This window comes from Poecilia latipinna, unplaced genomic scaffold, assembly GCF_001443285.1.
Source record: "Poecilia latipinna isolate Pla-1442-1.1 unplaced genomic scaffold, P_latipinna-1.0 Scaffold367, whole genome shotgun sequence".
In the NCBI taxonomy this organism is placed as follows: Eukaryota; Metazoa; Chordata; class Actinopteri; order Cyprinodontiformes; family Poeciliidae; genus Poecilia; species Poecilia latipinna.
In genome coordinates this window covers 354,180-372,179 of record NW_015112983.1, presented here as the reverse complement: position 1 = coordinate 372,179, position 18,000 = coordinate 354,180, and the positions used below count along the sequence as shown (strand labels likewise).

Genomic DNA, 18,000 nt, shown 5'->3' with positions numbered 1-18,000 from the left:
CCCAAAAGGTGACGCTTCGCACCCCTCACCACATATATTGAGCAGCCTCCTTCTCTCTTCTCAATATCCAGAGCATCCTTCAGCAGAAACCCACTGACAGGCCAGCACCGCAGCGTCAACCCACAACGGGACCAGTGATACTTCAGCAGCGACTATGGAAATGTCCTACTGTTCTGCTCTCCATCTTCAGGAGAACTCCTTGTTCTTTGATTATGATCTTCTTCTAGAAAAGTCTCCAGCTTGTGATCCATCCTCAGATCCTGGCTATGTCAGTGCAGGCAGCAGCCTCTCTCCTACCTCCTCTGTGGAAACGTTTTGCTTTTCCCCGGTCTCCCTTCAGGCCTTAGGAAAGGAGCAACATGCCTTGAACTGTTTCCTCTTCAGCAGCACGTTGGAGCCTCAACCATCCCAACAGTCGGAGACTGTCCTCAGCTCCAGGCCTTCCTCTTCAGCTACCGTCCCCATGAAGAAGTCCAGGTCCAAGTATCCAAGTAAAAAGCGGCAGACTGCAAGCGAGAGGGAGAAGCTGAGGATGAGGGACCTGACCAAAGCTTTGCATCACCTCAGGACATACCTTCCTCCCTCCATGGCACCAGCTGGACAGCTGACCAAGATCGAGACGCTGCGCCTCGCCATTCGATACATTTCTTATCTGTCAGAGCAGCTGGGGCTCCGCCAGGGGGTGCTGGAGCAGAGGAGATCCTCAGGCTTTGTGGAGCCGGCCCAAACACTCAGCCAGTTCCTGGATCAACCAACAGCCATGAGTACAGAGCAGCTGTCCTCTCTGCACCATTCATATCAGGTACAGTTACAGTTTCTTTTTATATAAATAAAGACACCTCTCTATTTATCTACAGTTAAAATATATTTCTTTGTCGTTTGTTTTCAGGATTTAAGTGCAGGTTACTTCGCCAGCGAGGAGTCCTGGAATCACCATGAACAATCAAAAGCTTTGGCATTCAGTGGACAGAATTGAAATGTTATCCTCAATGAGATTTGTTGCAAAAAGTAAACTAATATATGGACTGAACTTCTCAAGCTTCTAATTTTGAACAAATCATTTTCTGTGGTTTACCTACTTTTTTTGTACATAGACGTGTGTATTTATTAAGTGTCCACGCTGTGAAGAAAATAAACATTATTTATCATAAAATCCCTTGTTGCTTTAATAACTCCAAGCCCAAATGTTCAGCTACACACGCAGCACTCACACTCAGTGTTTGGCCTCTGATTCACACAAACGTAGCAGCTGTCTGTAGGATGTGTTAAACAGGTAACACTTCCCCTCTAAAGCTTTTCAGGAAAGAGTCCCACTGAGAGAGGTGACAGCTGATCTAGAGCCAGTTAACCGCCATGTTTCTCATCCTGCTTTTAAATATTTAAAATGAATCTTTTAATGTACTACAGTCATTATATTCACTTGGCAGATGTTACACTTCACCAAATGTAAACAGAGGTATATAGTTTGTCATAGGACAGAGTTGCACAAATGCCGACACTCAATGCTTTCCTCACACCTCAGCTAAGGTGTTAAATCACGACTTACTTCTGTAGACATGCATTCCTGAGTTGTAGTTAGCAAACAGTCCTCTGCTTTGCAAACATAAAACTTAAATGTTTGCTAATTCTTCTTTGCAAAAAAAAAAAAAAAAAAAGTATTACATAGGGATCATTTGACCTTTGACAAACACATTTAAATATTGTGATCCAAACTATTAAAATGCAACTCTAAGTTTAGGATCACTGTTTTATTAAACCTCCCAGTTTCAAGCCTTTTTCAGTCCTTATACAAGGATTTTCCTATTTTTATCTCTTTCCGTGTTCCTGTGAAGTCTGACAATTTTGCCTCTCTCTTTACTGAAGCGTTCCACAACCTGTGTCATCATGGAGGACGGTGTGTTTAGGACGATATTCGTTTTATAGAGCCATCCAATGCAAGGCATTGTGTAAGACTTTCTTTTTTAAAAATTGTTGATAAAGGCCAGATTTTTTTGTTTCTATTCCAGAGTAAATAATTATCTTGCCTAAAAATTCTCCCATCTGAGCTATGGAGTTATGTGGAACAGATTTTTATTTTTCTAACGTATTCCTAGTGGTATTTTCTAAAAGTTTTTTTTTTTTCTTAAATCTTCTGTTTTATTTATTTTTTTATTCCTATTAATTTTAGTATTTTTAATATTAGAAGCAACATTATATGTCAGTGTGTGCAAATATGTCAGAACAGAGGGAGACATTTGGCTGGGGTTTAATTTCTGAAAGTGTTGTGAAACTTTCAACCACGCATTTCATTCCAAAGAAAAATAATATGATGATGCATAAATAGAATCTGTTTCAGAACATTTAATTGTAAATTTCAGCATAAACATGTAATGAGGTGAAATATGCTTCAGGTAAGATATTAGAAAAAAAAAACAAATGTTGTCAAGGACACATAAAAAATCTTAACTAGATCAGGCTCTCCCCCCCTTCCCCTGATAAAAAGCACACATATAATCAAATAAATTTATTTCATAAAATATTTTTTTTACCAAAACGCTTCATTAAAAATATTTGATCAAAAAATATCCACAAAGTTTAAATACATGTCTGCTTTCAGGCAAAAAAAAAAAAAAATGATTTGTAGAAAAATCTGTTGCATGATTTATCCTCTGTACACTAAATTCCAGATGTTTGACTGCTCAACCAATCAGACAGTGGTTTCTTGTTTAGGGCCACCCAGTTCATGTTGGCCTTGGTTCTCTCCAGCACTGGATCAAATATCCCAGCTGCTGAGCCAAGAATTGCTTCAACCTCTTTTTTGAAAAGCTCCAACTATAGAAGAGAGGGTGGGAAAACCAAAGTCATTTCCACGTACCATCAAAAAAGGATTTTTTTTTTTTTTTAAGAAACAGCGTCACCACCTTTAATTCAATTATAAGGAATTTAAGAGTTTAACTATTAAATCCGTACCTGTTTGTATTCATACTCAGTAGAGAATCGTTCCGTCAGTCCATTAATAATACTTACAATGGAAATTGTTCCTCTGCCATATCTGAAGAAAGAGAAAAAACAAACAGAATGGTGTCATTTCTTGGACTAACATTCAAGTTAGCAAACAAAGCTGCTTTGAGAGACACTTTAATACAGATGTTTTTATTATTATGTATTTTGCTGATTTACTTGCTGCAACAGCACATGACTAACCCCATCCAAACGAGATGGTTAGGAAACACAAGCAACTTGCAAAACCTTTGAATACTGCGAAAACTCACTCGTTTAATATGTAGAGCCAGTTGGCTCTAATAAAATCCCAAGCCAGAGGTTGGCCGACTGGGTTACGTCCAATGTAAATAAAAGTATTAGATACATCCTGCTTCCGGATCTTCTCTGGATCCAGGCAGTACTGTAGATACCTGAACAAAATAGTTTTGTTGTTAAACTAAAAACACAGAAGTCTCTCAAACCATTTCAAAATCACACAATAAGCATTGACCATGTGTGTGTGTATGTGTGTGCGTGTGTGAGAGAGAGAGAGAGAGAGAGAGAGAGAGAGAGAGAGAGAGAGAGAGAGAGACAAACCTGTTTAACAGCCAGGGCTCTTGGGTGCAGGACAGAGCATACATAAGTTTTTCTGCCTCTGAGGCAATCGTGGCGTTCTTGTACATCTCCCATGCAAAGTCCCATTGTGCTTTTCCTCCAGCTGCAATCGCATTGCAGTACACTGTGGACTTCAGGTTGGCATCGATGCTGTAAGGTTTAGTAAAAACAAACCAAAACAATTCTGTAAAAATGCTTATGAATAAGGAAGGTCCAAAGGGAAATACCAAGAACTCAATGAATTGGAAGAAACATGCTGGAAATATTACAAGAGCTCCACTTTCTGAAAAGACTTTACCTGTTGACAGCAGGGTTGTTCATCCACTCTTTAAACCAGCCAGATGTAAGTTCTCTGCAGCTTTCCACTCCTGAGCTGCAGGCCAGGGAGATCGCATTGATCTGATTGTATCTGGACAGAGAAGCACAGCGAGAGACATTATAATGGTTTAATGCAGTGATTCCCAACCAGTGGTACAAGAGCACATTGCAATGGGTACGTGGAAACATTTCATATTTTATTTACCAGATGATAGGTATCAATTACTCGCCAGACACATACACTGTGCCCCAGTAAAAACATGTCTGGAATGACCCAAATGAAAAATAATCTAAGTTTTTTTTCATCCAGAGCAAAAAAGTAACAAACAAAAACTGCATGTGGAAATGATGAGAACAAGTGGCATCAGTGCTGTGCAAGGCTCTAATGCTCCGCAATCAAAAGAGACACAGAGAGAGAGAAGACACAGACAAAGGTTGCAACACAAGAACCCGCAGAAGCAACAGCAGTTAAATATGGATAATTGGCTCGGCTGGAACATCCTGTTACTCTGGATTTAGGAGAGTTCATCAGAGTCCAAAAAAAGCAAGGAGGAGGCCAAACCTAAACCTAAGCAGCACAGTGAAAACTATAATTTGTAATTTTCCAATAAAACTCATTGAGTGTGTATGCAGTAAATTCCCACGGTTTCTTTAGCTGTTGGACAATTACTTTATGTCTCTTCAAACATAACACATTTCACATACTGACACACACTAACACAAACATACTGACACATTTCAGTAACAGAGGTGTCACAGCTGTGACATAATGGATACATTTTTGATTCAGAGAAAATCTTAGGTATGAAGAGCAATTAAGAGAACACGCGGTACTGAGATGAAGTCACTAAGGGGGTAAGCTTAGGATGAGCGATACCATGTATGCAATTAAAATTAAAAAGTGCAAGTTGGGAAACGTCTGGTATTCATCTTACTGACTTCCTCCTTATTCGTCTCACTTTTTTCTTTTTCCTGGGAGCAGAATGGGAGGGAGGGTATAACAGTGAGTGTGTCTCACTTGTATATCTTGAAGAACATACACTGTTCTTTGAAGTAGAACATATAATGTTTGAAGAACGTTATGTGTTCATGAAAGCACACTGTAGATACAGACAAGGTGAATGGGAATACATATGTCTTACTTAAATGACATGTTCTCTTGTCATTCCCAATTTGAAAAGTAACTGTGTAAATGTGTCCCTTTGATACTTTTCACCTCAAGAACACTAGAGATCATGCATTGTGAACTGAATATTCCCAGAGACTGTGATCAACCTAAAATGTCAAGGACAGATACCAAAAATACTTTCGCTACATTTATTTTATCTGACTCTTTCAAGGGTTCCAATAACTTGATCTATTAAAAAAAGAAAAAAAAAAAACATTTCCTAACATGGGATTCATTTTCTGCCTGAAATTCCAATTAAAATTTGGACGTCTTTAATTATTTCAGTGTGAGATTTGTAACATAAATTAAAGATACATTTATATTAAGCTTTTTGCATGTCTTCACCACTGGGTTGAGTGGTAAAGACATGCAATGTATGTGCACTGTATGTGACAAAAGAGCAAGGTCTTCATGGTAAAATAAATAAATAAATAAATAAATAAATAAATAAATAAATAAATAAATAAATAAATAAATAAATAAATAAATACAAAGCATCCTTACTGATCTGTGTGCTTTTCTGGGATCTTTGTCCAATTCACAGTGAGATCTCGGAAGTAATGAAACAAGGGGGTGACCTGTTTTTTCATGTAGGCCTGAGGCATAAAGACAAAACATAAAGATTTTGACATAATTATTTTTGTTCTGTGATGATATGAGGCATTTACATTTAATTTTCCACCTATGTTGTCTAATATCTTTAACTTCACAATATTGAACAAACCTGCATGGGTCCATACAACTCACTGCGGTCAAACATAAGAAAGAAGTAATTCAGGTTACGCCTGGCTGTCTCCCAGGGCATATATTCAACTTCTTTATTCAGGAATGTAGTCATCCTCAGAGCCAGAGTTGTCTCAATTATGTTTGCCCTGAAAATAAAAAGAAATTAAACTCCTTGTTCTTTTTTTTCCGTTTGTTTCTTTACAGAAACTCAACTCCAATATTTTTCCAAAAGTGTGATCTCACTTTGCAAGATTAAAGGCATCATCAATAATCTGAGCCCTATTGATCACAGGAATTTCCTAGAAACAAAGAAACTGTCATGAGCAGCATATTCAGACATTAATAACAGAAACAAAGTAGCGGCACTGCACGAGTTGTACTTGATGGTTTAAGGTCAGCCTGGCAATTAGACGCTCCCAGTTTGTTTCGTCGTAGTTGACTCTATAGAAACCAGTCATGTTTACGTTGGCCACCAACCAATCAGAGGCACCAAGAACCAGGTCTGTGTTTGTGTCTAAATGAAAAAATATATATATATATTATCAATAATTATTAGTTTAATAACAATTGGTATCACCACCGTAATCTTTCTATGAGTGGCTCATAATATTTGTTGGCTTGAAATGATTCTTACCTTCCTTGTTAAGAAGCCAGTACTGCTGTTCAGAACCGCCAGTCTTAATCCAGGTAACAGGGACAAACCATTCGTAGCTGGAGCCAATTTCATAAAATCACACACACAATTGAAAACAAACAGCAAATTAAGTTTTGCATAGCGCATTGTTAGGTATGTGTGAATCCTCCATAAGACGCTGAATCCTACTTGAACTGTGAAGGTGTGTCCACAACAGAGTCTGGATCCAGCAGAAAGTGTTCCTGTGTGATTTTTCCAGTCTGGGTGTTGATGGTGACCACTGGGAAGCCCATTTGTAGGGTCCATCGGTTCATAATGACCTCCACAGAATGAGGCAATGCTACACCAGCTTTATCTACTGCCTAATAAAAAGAAACATTCAATGAAAAAAAAAGAGTTGAAATTTGTTTGAGAGCAGCTGTTCAAGCCTGAAAATTATGTTTTTCTTCTTAACCTTTAAAAAAAGATAACTTATCAAGTTTTTTACATGGGGCATGGTGATTTAACCCCTTCACTTTTTATTCTTTTCCAATTTCCTGTTACACGGGGTTTGTGGAAAATGATATTTCACTTTTATTTTTTTATTTTTTTTTTTAGCTCTGACTGGTTGTTTACAAAATGTGCTTTGTATTTGCTTAAGTATTTCCCAAACTTTTAAGTCAAAGCTTTATTTCCAAGAAAGTTGTGCAGACACATATTGATGTCTTACCATTTGCAGGTGCTTCCAGAGGTCTTTGTAGGATGTGGTGTTATACGCAAACTCCTCTAAATATGTCTGCAGATAGATCTCTGTTATTATTAACACAATATTGAAATTATTAATGCTTTTATCTCTTATAGCCGCTACTCACGTGAAGTCCTTTAGAAAAGACCGTTTCTGTAATAAAGTCTGAGAGCATTCTGAGGACTGCTGCACCCTGCAATGAAAAAACAAAGATTTTAGTTGGAGAGCCGTGATGATGGAGTCCTCATTGTATCTTCATAAAACGCAGTGACATTAACACTGCGATAGAGTCTGTTTGGATCAGAGATGATATCGTTTACCTTGCTGTATGTGATGGAGTCAAACAGTTGATTAATCTGATCTGGTTTCAGGACTTCCTCCTCTTTGGAAGAGAGGGGGTGGGAGTAAGCTGAGGCATCCACCCTCATCACACCGACAATTTCATTAAGAACAATTAAATCTTTCTGTGAAGGAAACAAATAGATGTCAAGACAGATTTCTTCCCTTCAAGACCTTCAAGTTTTCTCATCGAAACACCCAAGCTCACCATATTCCAGTCAGGCTCAGCGTAATCAGCCCCTAGATAAGACACATAGGTGGCGAACCCTTCATTGAGCCACAAGTCGTTCCACCACCTCATGGTCACCAAGTTCCCAAACCACTGAGAGGAGAAATCTACAATAAATACATATACAGTTTAATATATTTCGCTTACAAAGGGCAAGCAATACATTACCATATGAGCTAGCTCATGAGAGATGACAGTTGCCACCCACTCTTTGTCTCCATTAGACGACACTCCAGGATTGTACAGGAGAGCTGTCTCTCTGTATGTGATCAAACCCCAGTTCTCCATCGCTCCAGCGCTAAAGTCAGGAAGAGCAATCTGGTCTAAAAGCAATAACAGAATTCAGAGCAGGTCATGTTTTATTCCTCGCAAACATCTGAGCCATAGGAACATAATCAGGTAATGCAAGCAGATTGAGTAGTTTCTTTGGACCTCTACCTGACTTTTTGAGAGGGTAGGAAGAGTTGTAGTAGTTCTCAAAAAATGCCAATATGGGTCCAGTCTTCGCCAGTGCATAGTTCCCCTGGCCTTCTTCAATGGCCTTCCTGCGAGCCCAGATCCTGATCTAAGACAGGTGGAAAACAGAACTTCAGCACCATCACAAAACGCTGAAGATGTGATCTGATGTTTGAGTCCAGCAGAGGGCAGCACAACTGTATCCCTCGTTGTATTTCATTAAGTTCAATCATTTTGCTTCTACTAATGTTTTGCGTGTTCAAGGATAACATTAACAAAGAATACAGCACTTATAGTTTATGTTATGGGCATCTTTGTGTTGATGGTTCTTGAAAGTTTGACTCCTCCAGCTGCAGTCCACACCTTCATAATCACCCTCAAAATATTTCGACTGGCTCTGCTTCACAATTTCTTCAAGGCTGCAGTTATCACTGTTGCCTGTGCACCTTTTTCTATCCTTCTTCACTCATCTGATCAAGTTTCCACTGATCCGCTTGGATCCAGCGCTCCTTGTGGAGGGTGTCATTGACTGTCTGCTTGATAAATGTGCCCTAACATAAACAATTCTGCATTAAAATTCTTTTAATGTGTTATTTCATGGTGTCCTGCCCTGGTTATTGTTATGATCCTGCATCAATCTGTTTTATTAAAGATCAGGGTTCAAAGGAGATCTGAGTGTAATATTTAACTGATGTTTATTGCTTTACATCCATGTTGTTTTAGCAATAATTCACTTACATACCAGCTTAATTATGTTTTTCTCATTATTTTCCGCCTTCAGAGCTCATAAGAGACCGTTTCATTGTACAAATTTAAAAGGAAAGTTACCAAGCTTCATTAACATTAATGTTAACAAGCCAAAGCCTGTTGAGATTTCAATACATATATATAAGTTTCACCCATTAAATAAAATCAAGGAATTATATTAGAATAGTTATGTTTACGATTCTGGCTGTGTTGTTTTTTTTTCTTTTCTTTTTTTATAATTACCAAGACACCTGCATCCGGATTCGTCCCAATGTATGCAAAATCACATACAACGAAAGCCAACAAGTATGTTGACATGATCTCAGTAGGTTCGAAGCTGGTCTCAATTAAGCTCTCTCCATTCACAGTGATGTTGACAGGATCTATGAAGGATCAAAAACAACAGCAGGTTCACAATCATGTGTTTCCACATGTAACAACAGGAACCGACTGTTAGTACATTGGTGTAGTTGTTAAGCAAGTCGCTGTCTACAATGAACCAAAAGGAAGAGAGCAAGTTAATTTATCTTAATGACATGTACAAAGACAGTCATTTCCAGATAAAATGGGCACAGACTTACCGTAGTTGATGGAGTTAGACAAAGCCACAGTCCCCTGAGGATGAATCAAGGTCATGTGGAAGACAGCTTTCATTGCTGGCTCATCGAAGCAGGGGAAAGCTTTTCTGGCATCTGTTGGCTGCATTTGAGTTGTTGCTACAATTCTGATAAAGCAGGAAACCCAGTCATTAATCGAACATACAGCTGAACAAAATGTGTGTATAAAACAGATTTTATACATAATTCCATTGTTTGGAATTTCCTGAAGATCATTAAATTGTTAAATGTGTATTATACGTTGAGGAATCTGTGCGCGCACTGCATCAAATTAAGGGTTTCCTAAGACGTTTAAGCCCCAGGTAGTTGATGTTGTATCCAGTGTAGATTACTGATTTTTCGTCTTGGAATGACCACTTTAAATTATCAAGAAGAAAAAGCAAGGTGCACGTTTTCACGCAAATTTCAATGACATGTAAAGGATCTTCATCTCACTTTCCAGAATACATGATACCTCAAGCTGTTGCCATCCAGCAAGAAATCCCATTTTTTCGGAAGCACTGACCAGTATGCACTCCATTTCTCCAACCGAATTATTGGTTGGAGAAAGGTACCACGCCCTCCATCCAGGGTTGAGCAGGTATACAAAACAAATAAATGATTAAATAAAAAAACTTATTTTTGTATCTTTGGACACAGAACACAGTCTTTCCATACCTGAAAGGAAATGTAAATGGCCATATGTGAATATGTAACTTCTGTTTAACTATTGACTATATTGTATTTACATGGTCCATGAAGAGCTGTGAAGGTGTTCAGCTAAGCTAGGTTTATCCTGTGTTTTTACTAAACACATACAGATGCATCTCAATCAACTAAACTATCAGTAATAGAATATTTTCATTCATTTTATTCAAAAAATGAGACTGGTAGAGATTTTACAAAAAGAGTATTTCAAGTATTCATTTCTGCCCATTTTGATGATTATGGCTTACAGCAAATAGAAACTCCAATATCCAGTTTCTCAGTAAAAAAAATAGAATGTTATGTAAGACCAAAAAGAGAAGGATGTTTAATACAGAAGTGACTAATACAAGACTGCTGACCTGACAGCTACGTGGTCAACAGTCACTGACACCCTCCAGAAGAAGTGAAAGCCGTAAAAGGTAAATGGGAAAGAGACAGGCTGTTGACAGAGTGCTGAATCCAAATTTGGAGGAAATTTACAAGGACTGGACTGAAGCTGCAGCCAGCTTTAGACCACCTCAGGTATCCTTATGCTTCAAGTTTCATGGAGATGCTGCTTCCCTTTTCCAGCTGGACTTGGCACCTGCCCAAACTACCTAAAGCACTAATACCTGGTTTAACTGGACAACTTGCTTCATCTAAACCTCAGAAGGAAGTACTGTCAACAGGAAGATGAGCGATAGATAGACCCAACAGGGTAGACTAACTGGAGGCTGCTAATGGAGCAATCTGACTTCTTTAACACCTTACCAGTCACAAGCTGAACTCTTAGCTGTGTTAGCTATCCACGTTAATAGAAATAAAGGCCTAAATAGTACATAAATAAACATTTTTAAGGATACCCTAATTTATGAAGACGTACTTGTATCTATTCGACACCCACCATTGTAAATCCCAGCACAGTCAACATATTGACTTAAAAGAAAATAATATGACTTCAGTTGCATCAAACCTGTTGTGACACATAATGCTACGCTTAAATGCATTTGTCCGAAAATCTCTTTTAAAGCACTGAGTCTTAAATCTGACCAAGTAAAAGGAAAATCATAAAACCTCCTACTTTTTCACGTTGTCTTCAAAGTATTCGCTCCTGTAGAAGCCTCCCAAGTCATCTGACAACTCTCCAACAAACTCTGTGTAGAGCTTGTAAAATTTGCCGGGCTGCAGCGGCTCGTTGAGCTGAATCACCAGGTACTGGGTGGGAGCCTCCAGCCAGGTTTTTTTCAGGGTGGGTGCTGTATCTCCATCCATGGACAGTTTGGCAAGAAATCCATCAAACTTAGTAAAGTCCAGCTTGTTGGCGTGGATGAGGATGAGATCAGTCTCGATCACACATCTGAAAAGAACCTGGGAGTGTCCGGTGAAGACGTACAGACCATCAGTGTTGGGCGTCAGCCGCGGCCGCAAGGTGATGTTATAGCGGACAGGAGAGAGGGTTTTCGGAAGTCTGTAGTAGTCCCAGGGCTCTTTGGGTCCAGATGGTGTGGTTGTACTGGGTCCAGCAGTGGTTGGAAGTAACTCAACATTCTTCGACTTCTCCTGAGCATACAACACTGAGAGGCCAATGATGACTGCTAAAGCTCCAGCAGCTCCAACCAGACAGACTGCTGCCACCGTTTTGCTGATGTAGAATCCACCCGCCATGTCTCCAGCACAGATGAGGAACAACACAGAAGGATGACAGTTACTCTATTTATGTCCTGCCTTTTAGAATCCAACCCAAAAGAGTTAATCATTGATACCGTGGGCAGGAGACTCTGCTGAAAGTGCAAAAACATTGAGATTCGAAATGTTCTAATGATAAGAGTAAAGTCCTGTCCGGACTGTAAACTTCCCGAACAGAGGCTTAAGATAGTGGTAAATAAAGTTTTAAAAGCTGGACTATAAAGATGCACTGGTTAAATTCCTGTTTATGCTCCATCGTGAGTTCTGTGGTGGATCATTTGCAGCAGATCTCTGTCTGTCCTGGTATGTATGAACACAGCTTTTATGTTTCCGGTGTGCCTAGATGTGGCTGTTTAATCGTTAAGAGGGCTGGAGCGGCATCACAGAGGATAGTAAAATCAAGTTAAAAGAGTCTAAACTTTTATGTTTTTTGTCACTCAGCTTTAATCTCATTTTGAAAGAGAGATGTGTACAAAACAAATTCAGTGTATGAAAAGGCTCCAACAGTCAGTCTATTAATGCTGCTGCTTTCAATTGCCTTGATTCTCTGGGTGATAAGGCACTGCGAAAGCTGCCTATCATTGAAAATCATTATCCATTTGGGTTTAACCCCACCTGCCCAGTGAAAGAGAGTCCAGCTGGAGGTGGAAACACTCTCTATATACGCTGGATCACAACATAACATGGTGAGGCTGTGGGTAAGAAGGATCTCCGGTCAGCCTTGAAAGAAATCTGAAGAGGCCTCAGTCTCTGCATGACAGTCTCGTGACTGGTCATAACATACCAGCTCAATGTTTGAGCAGCAGAGACGATGGTGTCCTGGAAGACACCAGTAGATGCTGGCAAGTTCTGCTACTCTGCCTCTTTTGCTCTTGCCGCTCCTCATTAAATCTCTGTCTGGCCACATGGTTAGAAAGCTAATCTAAGAGACGTTAGAGTCAGCGATTTGATCCTTGCCAATTGTGATTGATGGAAGGGATGGTTTGAACTTCCCTTTTCTATCTTTTTTTTTTTTTGGGGCTGCTCTGCAGTCACAAAACCTCCCTCTTAACTCCTCTTGGATTTGGGGTTCAAGTACTTTTTGTACCCTTGAGATGCTAATCATGTGCTCCAGCTGGTGTTATAGTTACGCATCATAACTGCCTGAATGTAAATCAGATCTAATAATCATCAAAAAAAAACATGCCTCTAATAGAAAAAAAGAAGACTGAAATATTTTTTAGTGAATAAATCAGAAAGAATATAACCGAGCGACTCCAGCATGCTGCCACCTGGAGCTGCACAACTATCATCACAATCAAAAGACAATCTGAAGAGATTTTTATACAACGTGAAACCCAGGAAACTACTTTTTGTTACTTTATGACTTTTACTGAAGTTTGTGGTTGTAAAATGACTAAATGTCGGGAATAGAAGAGAAGATAATTCATTAATCTGGAATACTCATATACTTGTAGAATCATTCAAGCTCATAAAGATTGGGTTCAACAATCAGGATCTGGCAGGATATTTTTAATTTCATAGATTATTCTTATGGTTTCCAAAGTGGCTTTATATTTTTGATTATCTTTCTGTTTTACTCATGTCAGCTTAATTGCATGTTTTCTATAACCTTCAAGAAAAATGAAGGATGTTGTTTGCTACTTTTCTATCACATTTTTTCAACAAACCAACATGGAGCAAACTCAAAATATGCAACTCTGCTGGCTGCAGAGAGAGAGAGAGAGGGAGTTTATTTCTGTCAGCAAAATTTGGTTAATGTGGGATTGTTTCACTTCCAGGCACATAAATAAACAGTCTATCATTAATAGATATTAAGTGTGAATGAACTGTAGGTGTTCTCCCTGAGGCCCTGCTTTATTCAGTCATACACTGAGCAATGATACGCCCATAGAGACTGGATTGACTGCCTTAGTATGTTCTCTGTGAAACAATCCAAGAGTTACGCCTTATTCCTGGAAATAACTTTTTTTGTTTTGTTTTGTTTTTTTGTTTTTTTTTGCTGTCAGTAAAGACTTTTTCATGCAGTCTCTCCACTGGGAGTGCTAAACGACTGAAATCTGGCTCAAATGCAAAATGCAACATGAATGATGGAGTGTTACTATTTTGCTAATAATAACAACTATTCCTTCTTACCACCTGTTAGTTAAGTGAAATAAATAGGCGACTAATCATTAGTAAACATAAGTTCCATGGGATAGAAGGTGGCTATATTTTTTTAATATTTTATATGTATTTCTTTATGTTAACAGATGAATTTTGATGGGAAATCACGCACAAAGAATCTGCCGTCATCTGGAAAAACAGTTAGGCTAACATGTTCATATCGGACCTTTCATGAATGAACATAAAAGATCAACTGAAACTTTGCAAAGCTCATAAAACATGTGACTAATAAAATTTCTGTGTAGAAGAAATAATTAAAGTTTATATCAGCAAATTAGATCATGCCAAAGTTGATAGCGCTAATTCTAAAGTTGTGAGCAAGGAAGCTTCTAAGCCTAAACACAGAAGGTGAATGGTGGTACATTCTTAACTCTGGTTGTCAAATAAAATATTTGCATGGCGCGATGTTGGACTAAATTTAAAAATATATATTACTATGTATGCATTTTGTTTCAGCTGTGGAGCTCACAAAATGGGACCGATCAGATTCTTTAATGTTTGCAGGCACTGAGAGGGTAACTCTTCCTGGAGGATCAACCACAAAGTTGCTCCATTTAGATGGAGTCCATTTTCAGTGAAACTGTAATGCTGCACTGAGTTTTTAAAACCAAGCCCTAGAGTGGAAGTGTTAACTACTATGCAGGAACTTTTCCCCTACTAACATTAAAAAATCTATTACAAATGATCACGTTAGAGTGAATGCAGATTTTGTAACTTATGAAGAGGCACCGAGTTTATACTTCAACATTTAATTATGATCACTTCAGAGTCTAAGAGATTCACAGATGATTAACAAGTAAAGCCTGAGAGATGCTTGATTTTAGTTGATTATCTTAAATTGTTTTTTAGGGCAATTAGAATTACACCTGTGTAATTAAATGCAACAACATCAAATTTTACAGAGGTAGGATAAAATAATTTTAGGTGCCAAAATAATGCAAAGAGCAAAGCCAATAAAAGTATTTTTTGAAGTTTACTATTGTATTTTTTGTCTTAATAAGCAAGGTGAATTTGAAACACAGGAAAAACTGAAAAGGTTTTCACTGGAAGGATGAACATCATCTTTGCTTCTCAGATGAATCTGTTTTGATTTTTGCTCTTTCCAAAGGGATGTTCAACTCCCAGAAGAAAAATCTATGTAATCACAGAGGAATGCAAAAGCAGTAATTAACTCTCATTGGCAGCTTGAAAGAGATAGACTTTTTTTTTAAGGTAAAATGCTGGTTCCTCCTGTCACAGCAAAGCAACCCTTCTGACATAATCCTCAAAGCGGATTTCCGTGTGAGCGCATGGTGAGAGTTAAAAAAAACGACAGTGTCCTGTCTGAAAGAGTACCTGAATTATGTGCGCGGAAAGACATATAAAGCAACAGGAAACTAAACTATTGCGTCATTTCTCAATTTAAGGCTTTTCTCAGTGGATTCAGCCACTTTTCTAACTTACCTTACAAAGTCCTTAGAAGTGCTCTGCCTGTCAGTGCCATATGGGGAAACTTTTCCCCATAATTGAACACGGACAAAACATTTACTGGCACTCATTTTGGAACTTGTTCCATCACGTCTATTGACATTTTTCAATGCATGTTATCACATGCATCTCTGTGTTTTTTCATGCTTGTTATTATTGTGAAGCACTTTGGGGGTTTTTGACTTGTGAAAGGTGCTAGTTTACTTCCTTACACTCTAACTGTGCCTAGAAGATTTTCTGTGTTGAAGGCATTGATGATACTGGCATCTTTTCATCACAAAGGTGGGACTCTATTTAATTCTAACAAATATAAATTTCTTATAATGTTTTATTATACAAAGTCTAGCCATAAACGCGCCCCCTTTCAGGAAAATGTGATGCTTGGAGTGAATTCAAGTGATACCGTACTTTCTGGAATACATTAATGTAACAGAAAACCTCAACACCTCACACAGGAAGGTTTTTGTTCAAGTGTAAACACATGTGATTTTGTACTTTTTTTTCACTTGTCTTCTTCTGATGATTCATATCAAACTGAAACAATGAGGAGAGAATACAATGATGCTTGGATTGATGTAGCTGTGTCTCCAGTTTCACTCCCATATCCTCAGGTGTTTGTAATTTTTACTGGAGAAGATCCAACATGGCTGAACCCCAATAATAATAACTTCAACATGGTTATGACTGTAGTAACCGGTTTCAATGACTTATCAGCCTCCTTTTTAATAGTCTAGAGAACTTTTAAATGTCAGGATGTCTCTCTACACCTCATTAGCTTATTACTCCAATCAAAAAAAGACTCTTGCTCGAGTATCTCATTATCATGCCCGTTGAGCAACGTTTGTTATCAGCCCATGTCATCACCTTGAACTGTGCTACGCCGAGCATTTCAGACAAGTAAAAACAAGGGAGGTTTCCTCAGTAGGCCATCCATCATTTGTTTTAAACCAGAACAGATGCTGAGCTTTTTCCAGAATAGCATAGGTTTATGTATTTCTGCGACGGAACACAGATAAGAAATACCTCAACTTCAGATGACTCTGATTGTGATCTCTAACCAACTACATAGGTTATATTTTGGTTTATTAATGAAATATCGCACTGCCACAGAAGTTAATTTTCTCAAAAGAGACATCAGAGAAGAATCTGAGCTTATAAAGATCATTCAGATGAAGAAAAGTAAGCCAGGTGTGTTAAAATACTAACGGAACACTCTTGTTGATTAGATTGTATCTGTCACAGCAGTATGCCACTTACAGAGCCAAAAGATCTCCCTTTGTGAGGGAAGAATGTATAATTTGGTGGGGGACGATGAAAATGTCATTACAGGCATGGAAAAAAAAAACTTACAGGGCATCCTTTTGTAAAATTCAAATTTGACAGATGACACACCCATAAATCAAGACAAGACAGGTACCATGATGCTAATCCTTCCCTCAAAACCCCACCCTTTTTAACATGGGGTGGGGTTGGGATGGGCGTGAAAGTCCCACTCCAAATATGGAGTAATCACGCCCCCTCCTGCCACAAGGAAGTGACATAACAGCATGTGTCTATGTGGGAAGTGACATAACAGCATGTGTCTATGTGGGAAGTGACATAATAGCATGTGTCAATGTGGGAAGTGACATAACAGCATGTGTCAATGTGGGAAGTGACATAACAGCATGTGTCTATGTGGGAAGTGACATAACAGCATGTGTCAATGTGGGAAGTGACATAATAGCATGTGTCAATGTGGGAAGTGACATAACAGCATGTGTCAATGTGGGAAGTGGTGTAACTGGATGTGACGTCTTTCTGATCATGTTCATGGAAAACTATGTTTCCATATGTGGTAAAGTTTAAACAAGATTTCTCTTAAAACTCATGAATTAGCTGTAAATCTATTTTACTAACTCTTAGAAGCACCTTAAAGCATCTAGTAGTAATTCTAGTGTTTGTACTATTAGAAGAATCTGGAATAAGTTTTATTGAGCTTTAAGTTATTGAGTATCTGGTGAAACCAATGAAGTAACATAGCTAAAAAGTTTTGGAGAAAATATAAAATTGAGATGTTTTTTTTAAGACTTCCTCTACTAGAGCGTTATTTTACTGCAGCATAATCTGGCCTCAGAGAGAGAATCCTCACACAGCCATCCCCCCTGCTGTGAAGTCCTGTCCCCCCTGAAACATCCCTCACTCAGCTTAATAAGGAACTATGGAGAAACTGGTTAGCAGAGTTTCATCTCATTATATCACCATAAACAACGTTTGGTTGCAAATTAAAAATATAGTGGTTATTTTTATTTAATTTTATTTTCATGCAAAATATCTCTGAAGGCTCTCATAACACCAGTGTTGTTTCAATAAAACAGTTTACTGAGTTTCTTTGCTCAAATTTAAGGTGATTTTTTTCTGTTTGTTAGTTTTATTTGTATAGTAAAATTGCTGGCTGCATTGTGTTTCCCTATGCAGAGTGAAAAACACAATGCATGTTTA

The 18,000-nt window shown here is 38.3% G+C and overlaps 2 protein-coding genes across 2 annotated transcripts; one reads left to right on the top strand and one right to left on the bottom strand.

Moving 5' to 3' along the window:
- On the top strand, window positions 1-976 carry LOC106949848 (mesoderm posterior protein 1-like). Its single transcript, XM_015036386.1, has 2 exons — window positions 1-802; window positions 890-976. The coding sequence occupies exons 1-2, from the start codon at window positions 155-157 to the stop codon at window positions 974-976; spliced, it is 735 nt and encodes a 244-aa protein (XP_014891872.1). The 5' UTR covers window positions 1-154.
- Window positions 977-2,469: 1,493 nt separating this feature from the next.
- LOC106949866 (aminopeptidase N-like) lies at window positions 2,470-11,909 on the bottom strand. Its single transcript, XM_015036405.1, has 20 exons — window positions 11,282-11,909; window positions 9,499-9,641; window positions 9,161-9,300; window positions 8,153-8,279; window positions 7,883-8,037; window positions 7,694-7,807; window positions 7,467-7,610; window positions 7,274-7,339; window positions 7,132-7,197; window positions 6,612-6,784; window positions 6,423-6,499; window positions 6,169-6,302; window positions 6,032-6,087; window positions 5,787-5,934; window positions 5,567-5,658; window positions 3,875-3,985; window positions 3,559-3,726; window positions 3,252-3,392; window positions 2,950-3,031; window positions 2,470-2,811 (listed from the first exon to the last, which is right to left on the bottom strand). The coding sequence occupies exons 1-20, from the start codon at window positions 11,863-11,865 to the stop codon at window positions 2,656-2,658; spliced, it is 2,877 nt and encodes a 958-aa protein (XP_014891891.1). The 5' UTR covers window positions 11,866-11,909; the 3' UTR covers window positions 2,470-2,655.
- Window positions 11,910-18,000: the final 6,091 nt, after the last annotated feature.